The sequence below is a fragment of the Plasmodium cynomolgi genome, chromosome 13 (genome assembly GCF_000321355.1).
Source record: "Plasmodium cynomolgi strain B DNA, chromosome 13, whole genome shotgun sequence".
In the NCBI taxonomy this organism is placed as follows: domain Eukaryota; phylum Apicomplexa; class Aconoidasida; order Haemosporida; family Plasmodiidae; genus Plasmodium; species Plasmodium cynomolgi.
The window spans coordinates 2,015,085-2,029,219 of record NC_020406.1 but is presented as its reverse complement, the minus strand read 5'-3'; the positions used below and the strand labels follow the sequence as shown (position 1 = coordinate 2,029,219).

The 14,135-nt window shown below is 40.7% G+C and overlaps 3 protein-coding genes across 3 annotated transcripts; 1 reads left to right on the top strand and 2 right to left on the bottom strand.

Moving 5' to 3' along the window:
• Nucleotides 1–2,762: 2,762 nt before the first annotated feature.
• On the bottom strand, nucleotides 2,763–5,485 carry PCYB_135320 (hypothetical protein; the record flags this gene model as incomplete). Its single annotated transcript, XM_004224557.1, has 2 exons — nucleotides 2,763–2,941; nucleotides 3,043–5,485. 2 exons carry the CDS (start codon nucleotides 5,483–5,485, stop codon nucleotides 2,763–2,765), a joined length of 2,622 nt encoding a protein of 873 aa, XP_004224605.1.
• Nucleotides 5,486–7,256: 1,771 nt separating this feature from the next.
• PCYB_135310 (hypothetical protein) lies at nucleotides 7,257–11,600 on the top strand (the record flags this gene model as incomplete). Its single annotated transcript, XM_004224556.1, has 15 exons — nucleotides 7,257–7,326; nucleotides 7,491–7,738; nucleotides 8,094–8,331; nucleotides 8,488–8,631; nucleotides 8,699–8,751; nucleotides 8,852–8,899; nucleotides 9,076–9,198; nucleotides 9,316–9,515; nucleotides 9,706–9,841; nucleotides 10,009–10,144; nucleotides 10,324–10,430; nucleotides 10,551–10,650; nucleotides 10,759–10,895; nucleotides 11,096–11,203; nucleotides 11,457–11,600. 15 exons carry the CDS (start codon nucleotides 7,257–7,259, stop codon nucleotides 11,598–11,600), a joined length of 1,992 nt encoding a protein of 663 aa, XP_004224604.1.
• A 635-nt stretch (nucleotides 11,601–12,235) lies between these two features.
• PCYB_135300 (hypothetical protein) lies at nucleotides 12,236–13,802 on the bottom strand (the record flags this gene model as incomplete). Its single annotated transcript, XM_004224555.1, has 6 exons — nucleotides 13,466–13,802; nucleotides 13,205–13,328; nucleotides 12,871–12,997; nucleotides 12,710–12,767; nucleotides 12,428–12,548; nucleotides 12,236–12,319 (listed from the first exon to the last, which is right to left on the bottom strand). Exons 1-6 carry the CDS (start codon nucleotides 13,597–13,599, stop codon nucleotides 12,236–12,238), a joined length of 648 nt encoding a protein of 215 aa, XP_004224603.1. The 5' UTR covers nucleotides 13,600–13,802.
• Nucleotides 13,803–14,135: the final 333 nt, after the last annotated feature.

Below are 14,135 nucleotides of genomic sequence, written 5' to 3'. Positions count from 1 at the left end.
CTTTCCCTTTTAAAACCGTAATACGGGAAAAAAGTAAAAAAAAAAAAAAAAAAAGAGTAACCCATTTTGGAGGTAGCTACTATTAGCCTCATGTGAGAATGTCGCAAAGGGTTATATCATCTCATGGGCATCGCATGACACAACGGCATTGCGTTCCAACTTGATACATTCAAAGGTGGAAACGCCTAAAACCTGTCACGAGTCGATGGACGAAAAAAAGTTGCCCAAAAGTGGGTACCCTACTCAACAGATACACGTCGTGTAAACTCATAACGCAGACGAAATGAACTAGTTACCGCTTCTCCACACACACACAAAAAAAAAGTGTGTGAGGTAAATTATGTTAACTCGCATCGGGGGTTGTATAAAAATACCAACCCTAATGGAGAAGTGAAACTCTGCAAAGTTCCTGTGGGTAAGGTGGATGGGGAAAAAAAAAAAAAAAAAAAAAGAACTCGCAAAAATTAGGGGGAAAAAAACACACATGAGTACTCACATAAATCTGCACGTCCGTATCAGCCCACGTGATGCTGTGCCGACGCGGCTGCAAATCAGGCAGTTGACGCCGTCCCATAATTGGCACGCGGGCTGGACCATTAATGCATCAAAGAAAAAAAATTCTCAAAGGGTTTTTCAAAACTTCCCAAAAAGTTAGCAAAAACTTCCCCACTTTACCAAAATTGCCCGCCCAATTCGCAAGTATCGCCCCAACCTCAGTGACACCAGTAGAGAAGCAACAAGAGCAGCAGGAGAAGATTAAGGCTCGTGAACTAACCAGAATTGCAGTAATATCCCATATGCTTCGTGTTGCCATTTTTACATTTGCAAATAACACCAACGTTTTTTATGACTTTCTTTTCTTCTTCTTCACCAGGTTTTACAGGCGTGCACTCCGCATTCGGATCGCACCCCCCATTATTCACTGCACAGTGTTCTGTACACATAAAGTTATTTTTTATATCCATTGAATAACCCGGTTTGCATTCGCAGTACTGAAGTCCTGAATACATTTCGCATGTGCCATTAGTCCCACAGTCGAGTGTACATGCCTCAACTAATATTCGGCTTTTTCTCGCCCCACTCATCATTCTTTTTACTTCTTCTTGGTAAGCAAACAGTCTAGCAGTTTCTTCCTCGTACCGCATGTGATAGGTCCCTATATTTCGCTTCATGCTTTCATCCTCCAAAAATTTAGAAACGGATTTATTTTTTACACTTTCCCTAACTGTGATGCAGTTTTTATGCTTTCTTTGTGTCATCTCCTTTTTCGGTGCCATTTTAGAGGGTATGATATTTCTCAAAAGAAGAAGCAACTGATCGAATTTGTGTTCACCCCCCTTGCTCGTCTGTTTCATCGTTCCTCCATTTGTGTCTAAAAGGGGGGAGAAATTACCATCGCTGAAGCGATAAGGACAAACATCATTCACTTGGATCATTCTCTCATGGGTGCTACCACATCGATTCGCATTTTGGTGTTCTCGCAAGGCACACATGTTTTTACTGGGCAGGTTGTTTCCCTCGCAGGAGACTCCTTTTCCAGCACAAAAAAGAAGGGAAAATTGGGGCTTTCTCTCGATATTATCATTCTCTTTATTTGCACTACCGCCAAACAGTTTGCCCGTTTGGTTATTTACCCAACCCCATGGGTTCATTTGCTTCGATTCTAATGACCTATACACATGGGACAAAGCACCAGGTGTGTCCTCATTTGATTGTGCACCCCTCCTGGCACCATACGGGGGGAACAACAAAATGCAGGCACTTAAAAAAAAGGCCACTTTTAAATTCAGCATTTTATTCCCCTCACGTATCAACGTGTACACAGACCTATCCTTTTTTAAAAAAAAATAATAACGGCGATAAATCTAACCAACTCAGTTTTATGTGCCACTTGAAATGTACCCAACGAGGTAGCAAAGTTGGTCCTGTCGGCGACTTCACTGTTTGTAGAAAATCCAAAAAAAAAAAAAAAAACTATATATTTATTACACATACACGCATATCTTTACCGAGTGGGAAAAAAACGGGATGACATCAAAGCGACTGGATGCCGAACAGATGCTTCAAATGTTTCCCCTCATGTGCATAAGAAAGAAGAACAGAATGCTACATGATTGTCTTCTTTAAAAAATAAACCAACTTGATTTTAGGAAATGCCCAGGAATTGGAGATGGTCAGGTCAAATGGACCCAATCGCAAACACTCAAATGTATGCAAATACGCATACACACACACGTACACACGCATTTATCTGTACACTCATTTTTCTTTTTAAACAATTCCCCTGACGCTGTTTTTTTTTTTTTTTTTACAAATAGGTAGATAACATCATGCGTGTCGCTTTTTTGTAGAAAGGATCAATGTGTTCGCCCGTCAGCAAACGTGAGCACATGCATACAGACATACACGTGTATGTATATGCCTGTCCGTGTCTGCTCACGTGTGCTGACAGGTGAATAAGGTCAAACACGCACACCGAATTCATCGGCGAAAAAGAAAGGGGCTTGCTTCCCCCCTGTGTGCTAATATTATCATACTTAACAAAATTGTAAGGACCCTTTTTTGGGCCACCCATAATGATATCCCCTTACAAAATTTGCTATTTTACTGCTTCCAGGCGGGGTAGACCCCAAATTGGGGCAATTAAAAATTATCCGAAAGGTGGGAACAAATAACAGAGCTATCAGTATCACACAAAAGGACGTTGCGAGGGAACACATCCACACAGCGGTGTGCAAAATCAAAACACTACTTCGAAAAATTCACCGCACATTCCCCTCGGACTTCTTCCACCCCCTCTGTAACGTCCTCTGTGTGTGCCTGTACATCCTGAAAGAGGCCTCCGAATAAAGCCCCCCTGCCTCCCACAAAACTTCAAACAGCTTCAACGCATTGTAAAAACTTTCGTGGAAAAAGAAATAATGTGCCAAGTAGTAAATAGCTTCAAACATACACCTGGGCGAGTTTCTTAAAAAGTGAATAAAGCAAAAATAACTTGTGTTTTTCTCAAATATCTTTTTAAATTTTTTAAAAAGGAATTACTATCCCATTTATCGTAGGTGTCACATTTCATGTTATCATCCATTTCCGCTTTACCCAAGTGGGGACACTTTCCAACTTCTTCAGCTTCCAATTTATAGACAGACGAAATGCGTCCCATTCGATTTAACCTCCGCATTATCTTCATTTTATTCAAGCAACATTTTAAATACTTGACACACCATCTGAAACACTCATTATTTTTTTCGTAAAAAAGAAAAATCTTTTTTTTACTCTTTTCTTTTTTAGAGCGGTAAGCACCATTTCCTTCCTGAGCTTCTTCCCCCATGAAGGAACACCCCCTATTTTGTTCTTTCAACTTGGATAAGTATATAAAAAACAGCATAGACGCGAACAAAGAATCTTTTTTAAATACCCACGCTTTCTTCAACGTGTCTATGTAACTGTTTATGTCTCCCTTTTTCAAATAAATCCCAGACAGGTGGAAATAAAAAATGGTACTTGGCTGAAAATTTATTGCTTGTTCATAACAAAAAATAGAAAATCGGTAATTTTCTTTCCATTCAAAACATTTCGCCAAGCTGAACCACGCACTGGGGTTATTAAAATATAAACTAATGGCCTTCGTTAGGATGCCAACAGAACTGTTCACATTTCCACAGGAGAAATACTCCTGGGCCAAAGCAATATATGAGAACACGTGATATTTATTCCTTTGAATTCCTTCCTTGAAGCAAAGAATGGACTTCTTCCGATTATTGCATAGGGAGAGATACTTCCCCATGATGTACCACAATTTAGAGTCATACTTTGCATTTCTGCTCTTACATGTGTACTTCCCCGCAGCCCTTTCACAATCCCGCAGAAGAATTAACAACGCGGGGAGGTTCTTCTCACACACCAGCATGTTCACCAAAAGCTCTACATAAATGAACCCGTTTGAGAAGTACCCAGGAAGCAGCAACATTTCCATCTCTCTACACTTCTTCGCACTTATTACCTGAACACATGGCTGATTGTCACCACTTGTTTGTGCTCCTTCTTTACCTCTCTTCCTTCTTCTTTCCCTTCTCTGCAAATAGCGAACACAACAGCTTTCCAGCAGATTTCTCTCCAAAATGATGTTTCTATTGCAGATGCGATTCATTTTCTCAAAACACTTCATACTCTTTTTGGCCTCCCCACAATAGTAATACAATTTGGCTAGCTGACAGGACACATAAAAGTTGTTCGGCAAGATTTCCTTTAAATGTTTGTACGTCTTTATGGAATCTTTGTAGAGCAAACAATTGAGGGAGCAAAAGTGAGCGAACCCGAATAGCGACATGATGTTCCTTTTAAACTTGTACCTTTTTAGGTACTCTTGGTATCTTTCGAAAAATGCAAGGCGTGTCTTCTTGTTCCGCGGTTTGGTTTTTCTTGAGTTGCTCCCCCTGCGTGAGTGATTCCCCTTTTTTGACCGCTCCCCCCTTGACCGCGCCCCCCCTGGACGCCGCTTCCCTCCCCCCGCGCTAAATACGCGACTTACAAAGTAGCCGTTCCTAAAAAAAAAAGACGCCCCCGAGTTGCGCAGCGGGTTCACGTAGATGTACCTAGAATAGTGTTCCGCCACATCTAGGAACTCCCCCTTTCCGCTTTGAAAATATTCATTTCGAAACAAATAGCTGCACAACTTTTTCAACTTTTTGGAGTTTTTGCGAAATCTTTTTTTTTCTTCACAAATGGATTCATAACTACTTCCACACGTGCGGATACGCCCCTGGGGGGGTTTCCTTAACAACTCACTTTCGCGTCTTCCCATTTTGCTTTTTCGTGAACTACCTCCAGTAAACAACTCGATCGAAATTAAATTGTTAAAGAAAACCCATGCCACGAAGTTGAAGTAGTCACGTCTGATGCTTTTCCTCACATACAACAAACTTTTATGAAATTTTTTCAAATCATAGTAAACAACACTTAGTAGCAGACAAAGGTGCGTGTCGAGTTTAATTTCTTTTTGGACTCTCCTCAGATACTTCACCATATACATTAGTATTTCCCTTTGCAAAGAGCTTCCTATACTCACCTTTTGGGTCAGAAAATTCAGTTCCTTTGCTTCAGAACGGTTGGTGTGTACCTTAGCGGAAATATTCCCACCTAAGCTTAACACTTTGTTCTCCCTAAAGGAGTGGGCATATCTATACAGACACAACATTTTGAGGAAGATTAACAAATTGGTGTCTACCTTGTTTCTTCTTCTTACCCTGTCACGGGTTTTTTCCTTCTCACTTAAGAAGCAGCTGTGTTTTTTTTTATCGCTTTTTTTTCCAATTGGAAGATCTGCCCCATTGGGTACCTTCTCAGTCTGGGTGTTTATGTCTCCCTTTTTCTTTCCTCTCCTTTCCTGTTCCTCCTCAGAAAGGTTGCCACTAGGCTTGTGCATACTCCTAAGGCATGGTACTATCCCATAGTTATTCCTTTCTATTGACTCTGATTTGCTGCTCATGTTGGAGTGATACCTATATGGGGCACTACTGTTCCCTCCCCTTCTGCACGAAGAACGCTTCATTTTTTCTCTCCCTCCTTTGGCTGTCCCCTTCACTGCAAATGTTCCGTTTTTCAGATACCTATCACACCACCTATTTACATCATTTTCGTACCTAATAAATTTATACCTCACAATGAAAATGCGTTTTTTTTTTCTTTCCCTTTCTTCTTCCTCTTTTTTTTTCTTCTTCACATTTTGCATAAACATTCGGAGTGTGTTCCCCTTATCAGCAATTTTCTCCTTTTTCTGGTCAGCAAAAATAGAGTACTCATTTGATGTTTTCTTCGAAATGGAATTTTTCTTACCTTTCCTTTGGACTTTTGTTTTTTCCTTTTTTTTTAAAATGTCTTTTCCGCAAGGAGAATTGATCTTCTGGATGGATCCTATCGAACGGAGGAGGAAATGCAAGTTGTAATTTTTTCTTTCGAAGTAGTTATCCCTTAGTATGTCTTCTTCCCCAGGTGAAGAAAAGGAATAAACTGAAATTAGGCTTAGCTTGATGTAGGCTTCTTTATATTTTTGTTCATAGTACAAACGAACCACTTCTTTGTAGCTGGGAAAAGGGTTAACAAATAGGCAGTTGTTCAGGAATCCTCGGTTTACTCCTCCTCGTCTGCCTCTTCCCCTTCCCTTTGACAGCTCAGACAGCCACGTGGAGTTATGATTCAGACACCTAATTTTGTATAACATGGACTTTTTAAGAAGAAAAAATTTAAAGCGCTTCATATGGAGAAGGATCTCATTCACTGGGGCCTTCGGTGTGAGTCCTTCTCCCCCGTGTATACCTTCTCCCCCGCTTATGCCTTCTCCCCCGCGTATACCTTCGCCACGTTTAATATCTGCACTTCCTCCCCCATCAGCTAAGCATGATGTTTCCGCTTCTCTCTCCAAAATTCTCCCCTCCTCGTCTGCTGCATCGCTCCTAACTAACTTAAAAGAATTGTCATACTTATCGAAACTTTTTACACTGAAAAAAGCATTAGACAAACTGATGGATCTTCTTTTTTCTTTTCCATTCTTGTTTTTTCCTTGTATGATGTTCTCTCCCGATAGTTTCTCCTTCTCTGTCGATCCTACCTCATCATATTTCCTCTTCCTTCCGGACGAGGCCGTGCTGCAGCTCCGCATTTCTTTTGGAATACTTTCGAGGTGCGTGTTTTACATGCTCTATTTTTTTTACAAATACAAAAGTGGGGAAAGTACACAAATCGACTTTCTGCATACACTTCAAGCGGGGGGAGAGAAAAAAAAAAAAAAATATTTTCATGTCTGCGCATGAGCCGCGGCAAACGAGCAGATGCGAACACGCGAGAATCATTGCTGTCGTTTGGAGGGTCCCCTTCGTCCACATTTTGGGGAATCATTTCCACAATTTTGTAAGAAGCACGTGGCTAATTTCACCAATTTTTCGAAAAGACACGTGTACATCTTCTCTTCTAGGCAGAACAGGGATATCCACACCTTCACATGGTCCTTTCCAACATAGCCAAGGAGCTTCCAAACGAATGAAAGTCACCCCAAAGGAGTTCCCTCCTCTCCCAAAACTTGTACGCCTGCACACGCATGTCGGAACAAGCTCATCCTTCGAACTCTCCCACAAAAGAGCAAAATAGGCTTGCTTCCTAACACGCAGCAACTGGCGCAGTAAACCCCGAGGAAGAAAACCTTTCGAGACACCATTTTTTTACCCCTTTGACGGCCTTCGCAAAGGGAGCTAGGTGCAGGAAGAATGGACGACCTTCTGAGTACTTCCAAAGAAAGAAGGATAGAAAACAGGCGAAACAGAATTAGAAAGAAACGTAAGCCTGGCAAAAAAAGGAACAACAAAAAAAAACGATGTATTATATGATCTCCTTTTACTGTTCCCCCTTTTGCTTTTCTTCCTTTTACTTTTCCTAAATTTTCTTTTTCCCCTTTTTCTATACTTCCTTTTCTCCACTTCCCACCCCCTTGGCATTTTTAGTAAATAAACAAGCGGAGCCGCCAAACGAGAGCGAACAAGCGACCACAAGCAAAAACCAGGAGGGAGAAAACACCAACGATAAGCTATCAAACACAGGAGAAGCTAAATCTGCATACAAGTTTGAATATAAAAATGAAGAGTGTAATGTAAATTACGATAACCTGAAGCAAGAAATTGTTAAAAATTTGGAAGAAAAAAAAAAGGACTTTCTGGGGGAAGTATCCACTCGGGTAAACCAGAAGGAACAGGTAAAAAAAAAAGTATACATATGATGCACCCTTTTGCGACATCATCTTTCACGATGAGAGAAAGACCCCTTATGTGGACCCCACCAAGCACTTGACCTTTCGTACCATTTTGTTCACTCATAATGTCATTTCTAAAAGGACCTTCACGTAGACCATTACCTCCCCCCCACACAAACACACACACACATACACACACATTGCACTTCCTCCTTTCTGATGTGTAAATTGTCCTTGTGTGTGAAATAAAAGGAGACTCTCCATCGGTCGCCAATCTGTTCAGTAGAACTAAACAGAAATGTCACTCTGCGTAGCATCATACTTACCATTCACTGAGATTTCTTTCCTCCCCTTGTAGCCCTTTCTGGAGCAAATAAAAAAGTATGTCGTGGAGTTGAACGAAAACAGCTTCGCCATAAGCTCCAACGCAAAGGAGGAAAAACTCACAGAAGAAATCGAAGACATTTACCAGTCCGAGTTCCAAAAGAACATCGCCGATGTGAAGGCCTTGGCACTAAAAGAAAAAGAGTCCTACAAAAAGAAAATAGAAAAATATTTCTCCCTCTTAAAGTATAAAGACGAAAAGATTAAAAAAGGTTATTGCGATAGTTGAGTTGGCATTTTTTTTTTTTTTCACCTCCTTCGTGACACTCTTTCCTTCGCTGCACCCCTTTTAGTGCCTCCTACTTTTCCACTCCGGTGATGACGACGGCGTTTCCGAAGTCACCCCCACTCCTCACCCTTTTTTGCAGTGTGCGAAATTAACTCGAAAAATGTCCTATCATTTATCGAGCTGATGAGGGACCAAATGGAGGGCTACAAAACGTATCTCGAAGGTAAACATGTCATTCTTGAATTGGAGGCATCACAATTTATATCTTTGGGTACCATGTCAAGTGGGACTACTTTCTACATGAAGATCCACTTCGTTTGAGGCAACTTTTTCAATCTACCCCTTCGCAGACATACTGACCAAAACACGCGATGAGCTAAACTCGAAAAGGAAGAGCTTGCTGGTAAGGGAGGGCAATAAGAAACAAACCGAGTCACCAAACACACGCATATGCTTACACATACGCATGCGCATACATGAACACCCTCACCTCCTCACTGCAGAATAACAATAAGGAGATACTCGAAGACTTCATTAGGATGAGAGACCTGGTTCGTCATAAATCATACATTTATATGCCCCATTTTTCATTAAATTTTTCTTTTTTTTTTCTCGGTTCCCCATTTTGAACGCCATTCAGCCCGGATAAACACATGCCCCTTTTAAAGCATCCACAGCTACCCCGTCTTTACACCCTTTTTATTACTTTCTCCCTTTTCTCCCAAAGAATTCCACTACTTTTCTGGACGAGCTGGAAAGCCACAAAAAGCTGAACCACAAAATTAAGGAAAGTCACGAACAGAACCATCTAAATTTGAAGGGCAAAAATGAGTTGCTGGAGGGTAACCTAGTAAGGGAAAAAAAAAAAAAAAACCCTCATTCGCATGTTCATTAGCCTATCTACACCTGCGCATCCATGCGGTGAGTCACCTTCGATCCACTACCACCCTCTACACACGCCTCGAAGGACACGAACATGGAACACATACAAGACATTAACCGCATCATCATGGAGAGAGAAAAAAAACTTTACGACAACAAACTCCTGCAACAGAAAAACAACCACAATTTGAAAATGATAAATTTTTACAAACTCGAAATAAACAAACTGAGAGAAGCTCTCCTCTCCGTTAAGACGTACTACTACAACTATAAGATTAAGTCCAAGTAAGGCTCACCAGTTAGGGTTCATATGGGGAGGCACACAGACACACGGGTGAAATACCCCCTGAAGGCAGGCACTTTCCCCGTAAAGCAAAATTGTAAAAACGTCCTTCATGCACCGTAACGTGAAAGATATTTATGCTGGGGTATACCTAAATGATGCCGGTTCCACTTTCTCCCTTCCTCTGTTTAGAAAAAACGTCAGCGAGCTAATAAATCAGTACGAGAGAATCAAGTTTCAATTTATCCAGCTCCAAAAGAGACAGAAAAGTTATGAGCAAAATTTTCAGAAGAAGTATGCCAAAGCGTGGGATTTGCAAAAGAGCGAGGTAATTGGATTGCCCCCCAAGTTATGCGTCACTAAGGCGAAAAAAGGAGAACGGCAAAAAGTGTTTCGATGCCCCAGAGAGGATTTGACCGTCCTGATAGCCACTCTACGAGTCAAAACTCTCTCTTCACTTTTTCTCACCTGACACTACGCTCTCCCCAATTTCAGGCCAACAAACACATCGCAAAATTAATAAATGCAAACCAAATCATTCATGAGCAAATTTTCATGAAAGAATTCTGCAAGACGAATTATAAACACCTGGTTGAGGAAAATTACAACATAGGCTCAGCCTCCCTTAAAGGTTTTCACTTCGCTCGCATTTAGGCAGTTTTTAGATAGTTACGTTTGTCTCCCTCCTGGTTTGATGCCGTGTTGGAGTACACACTGAGAGGAAGTTACGCCAAAGCTGCTTTCCATACATACCTATATGTATGTGTGCATACCCATTTCCCCTTTTTGCGCCCCTCCCACCCTCTTCAGAGGACTCAAAGCCGAACGATGCCGAAAACGTCAAGCAAGTCACACATAACCAAATCGAACAAGTGAAAAAACTACTCCTCCAGGAATGTAACTTTCTAGTTGATGGGGTAAGCACGTACAAAATGGACAGAAGCAAAAATAAAGGCCAAGCTACAAGGCGAACACTGACACGTAAGAAGTGACATGAAAAGTGAACCATACGTGCATCTATCCTTACTTCCCCTCAGGATGCGGAGGACGAACAGGAAAAGCTGAAAAAAATTTTCAACTACATCGGCGTTCACACGCAAGACGACTTGGAACTCCTAACTCAGTTGTTTTACGTTGGTAAGAAGAACGCAGCAGCACGAAGATAAAAAATGTAAATCTGAAATCGCATCCCTTTTTGCCAATATTGCTGCTTCACCTGCTTGACCCACTTCACCCGCGCGAAAGACGACCAGCAGGAGAACGACGAAGGGGACCTGACGCACAACTCGGAATACACACTGGACATAATCTTCAAATACTACCAAGAGAAGGAAAAGGAAAATGTGTGCAGAATTGCGCAAAATAAGCAGAAGTACAAAAATGTACGTACACCACGGAATCTGCCAAGCGGGGGAAAAGCCAAAAAAAAAAAATAAATAAAATAATAAATAAAAAAAAAAATGAAACTTGAAACAACACACCTTTAAACAATTCCATGAAAGGAGAAGCAGAAAAGGCACGCCTTCCACACGTTGTCTCTCTGCGGAAATATTTTTCTTTTTGTGCCCCTTTCACCTTTCAGAGATTAAACATCTCCCTAAAGCTAATAATTGAACGAAAAAAACAGGAAAAGGAGTACTGGGATAACCTCGCTCGTATCACTCCGCATGACACGATAGAACTGTGGAAGGTTAAATTTTTTTTTTTTTTTTTTGCATGTAAGGGGCGCACTTAAATGTGACCCTACATGTAGTTACACCAGCATATCGACTTCTTCTATGCTTCCCAAACACCCCTCCCACATCTTCCTCCTCCATGCTTCCTAAACACCCCTCCCACCTCTTCCTCCTCCATGCTTCCTAAACACCCCTCCCACCTCTTCCTCCTCCATGCTTCCCAACGTAAACATCCCCCCCTTTCTTTTTTTCACCTCCACAATGCAGACGTTTTTAATTTTTATTGAAAAGTACTATCACTTGCTCAAGGAAAGAGCAACCATCATTCAGAATATATTTTCGGAGGAAAAACTAGTAAAAGAAAATATGAGTAAAATTAACAGAATGAAGGAGGCCCTCTCGAAGTTGTAAAAATTGGCAGTTCGTTTGTCTACTGGTGAAGAGGTATGTTCTACATGGAGGCGCACCGCAAAATGAGCAAAGGGGGGAAGCAACGTGGAAACAGCGGTGGAAACAAAACGGGAAACAAATGAAAAACAAAACGGAAAGGAAAAGAAAAACGAAGCGGAAAAATAACCGCCGAGGCGAAAAATACGCTCGCGCGCTTATCTTGTCACTATCCCCCTTTACCGCCAGTTCATTTCTTCCTTTTCGCACCTTTAAATTTCCCCTTGCTTGTCGTAAATTTCTTTAATTTTCTCGAGTAACGATTCATTGTGCTTTAATAAGTCGTACTGAAAAAAAAAGAAAAAAGGAAAAAAAAAAAAAAAAAACGGACTGAACGGCAAATATCCAGCTTTTTTCACAAAAAAAAAAGTCTTTCCCAAGAATTAGTCAAACCTGTATCCCCTTTTTTTTTTTTTTTTCTTGCATTTTCTTTAAATTTTCGCTGCATTGAAAGGGTTTCAAAAGGGTACATAAAGCAGAGCCTTTAATGTTGACATGTTCGCACATTTTAAATGATTCAAAAAAGCTGCGTTGCTCTCTTATCATGTGTGTACCGCCCTTTGCACATTTCGCTGGACAGGGCTCTTATTTTTCATTCCCTACTTCTTCAAAAGTTGCAGTTCGTTCTGCGAGTCGAGGAGCTTTTCCTTCAATTCGATCTCTTCCGCTGCCAGTTCGTCAAGCTAAAAATGGAGTCGCCAAGTTTGGGACAGGTGTTGCGTGAAACCATGCTAACAACACAACATGGTAGTGCACACATGCAGATACAAAGTACCGAAGCAATGGCTTACAAATAACTTATGCTGTTGCAATTTTTCTTTAAAATTCTGGTTGTTCATATCGTTATTGTGCTCTATGATGTCAATCAAATTTTTGTAGTAGTTAATATTTTTTTGTATTTCGTTATTGATCCTTTTAGGGGGGAAGGAAGAACCGAACGGGGGCGCCTATTTACATGCACATATCGATACGTACACGTGTGCGTACGCAACTTTGTCTAATGCCACTTCTATAGGGACAAACAATACACACACATGCACATAACTGTGTGCGTTTTTCTTTTTTCGCTTCACATTAGCAAGGCGAAGCCACGCTTCGGACACTCTACAGTTATTTGCCTTATTATTTCGTCTGTTAAAAAAAAGGAAAAAAACATGTAGAGGGGGATAATTTTTTTTTTTTTATCATTTTTGCTACTTATATTTTTCCTATTTTTTGCTTCTTTCTTTAAGACCTAATAGCTCAAAAATTATGTTTTCTATGTTGAAAAAATTTAATTTGTTCAGTTCGTTATGCTCTATATTCTTAAGAACGGCCTGTATCAACTCCAAGTCGTTTTGAGTGGTATCTTCTGATATTAACTACGCGAAAATGAGGGAGGGGGAAAATGGCATAAGCGCGGGTTTGCAGTTTTACCCATATGACCTGCACACCAGTCAACGTAACTGCTCAAATAGGCCGTGATAACTAAATAACTCAACGCAAATCGAGTGGCGCACACACGCGAGCACCATGTGCTGTCAACTGGCCTATGCCTCCCTTTTTTGAGGTGGGAAGCCGTCCATTACCTGCACTAACGTCTTTCCATTTTTGTTAAAAAATTTCACCGGGAATAACAAAGAGAGGTTGAAAAAGTCGTGCATGTGGAACTGCTTTTGTATTTTCAAAAAAATATCTTCATTGTAGCCGTTGCTAATTTGAAGGGGGAATTATGATGTGGATATGCATCAGTAATCCACGTTGACTTGCAGGGGGGAAGAAGGCCAAACCGTTTTCTTCCCCCCTCTGCAAATCGCACAAAGACAGAAAAACCAAGCTAAGCTGCTTACTCCTCCTCGATTTTTAAATCTTTAATCAAGCTGATGTTATCCTCCAAGTAGCAATTTTTCGTTGATGTCTTTTCAAAATATTGCTGATATTCCTTCATTGCTTTCAGCATGTACGACTTTAGCTCTTTGCTCATGTTAAAACTGTTGCCATATTTTAGCTAGCCCCATGGCAGCATATCGTGAATTAACGATAAAAAAAAAGGGGAAAAAAGTGTAGCAAAGTAGAACAAAACCAAATGGCGGTTGTGCTCCCGCGCCACATAAGTAGACGCCCAGGGAGTTACTACGGAGTCGGCATTTTAACTCACAGAGACGTTCTATGTCACAAATATATATGACTCTTTACACTACACTACACTATTCGTTCTTGTATTCATTTTATCTTATCTTATCTTATCTTTTATTTTATATTTTTTTTTTTACAATGTTGTGATTCTTTTCCATCTTTTAAACGTTAAAAAGGGGATAACGAGGGAGGCCTAATACGAGCACGCAGGAAAAACTCATTTTACTGAGCCACAAAATTGCCTTTACAAATCTCACTGCATAAAAATGCCTTTCAACATGTGTAGTAAAAAAAAATAAAATAAAAATGGAAACATTTTGCTTACAATACGTGCCTAAATATTGCGAACATTCAGGATAAATTTTGTCCGTAAAAAAATTGGCA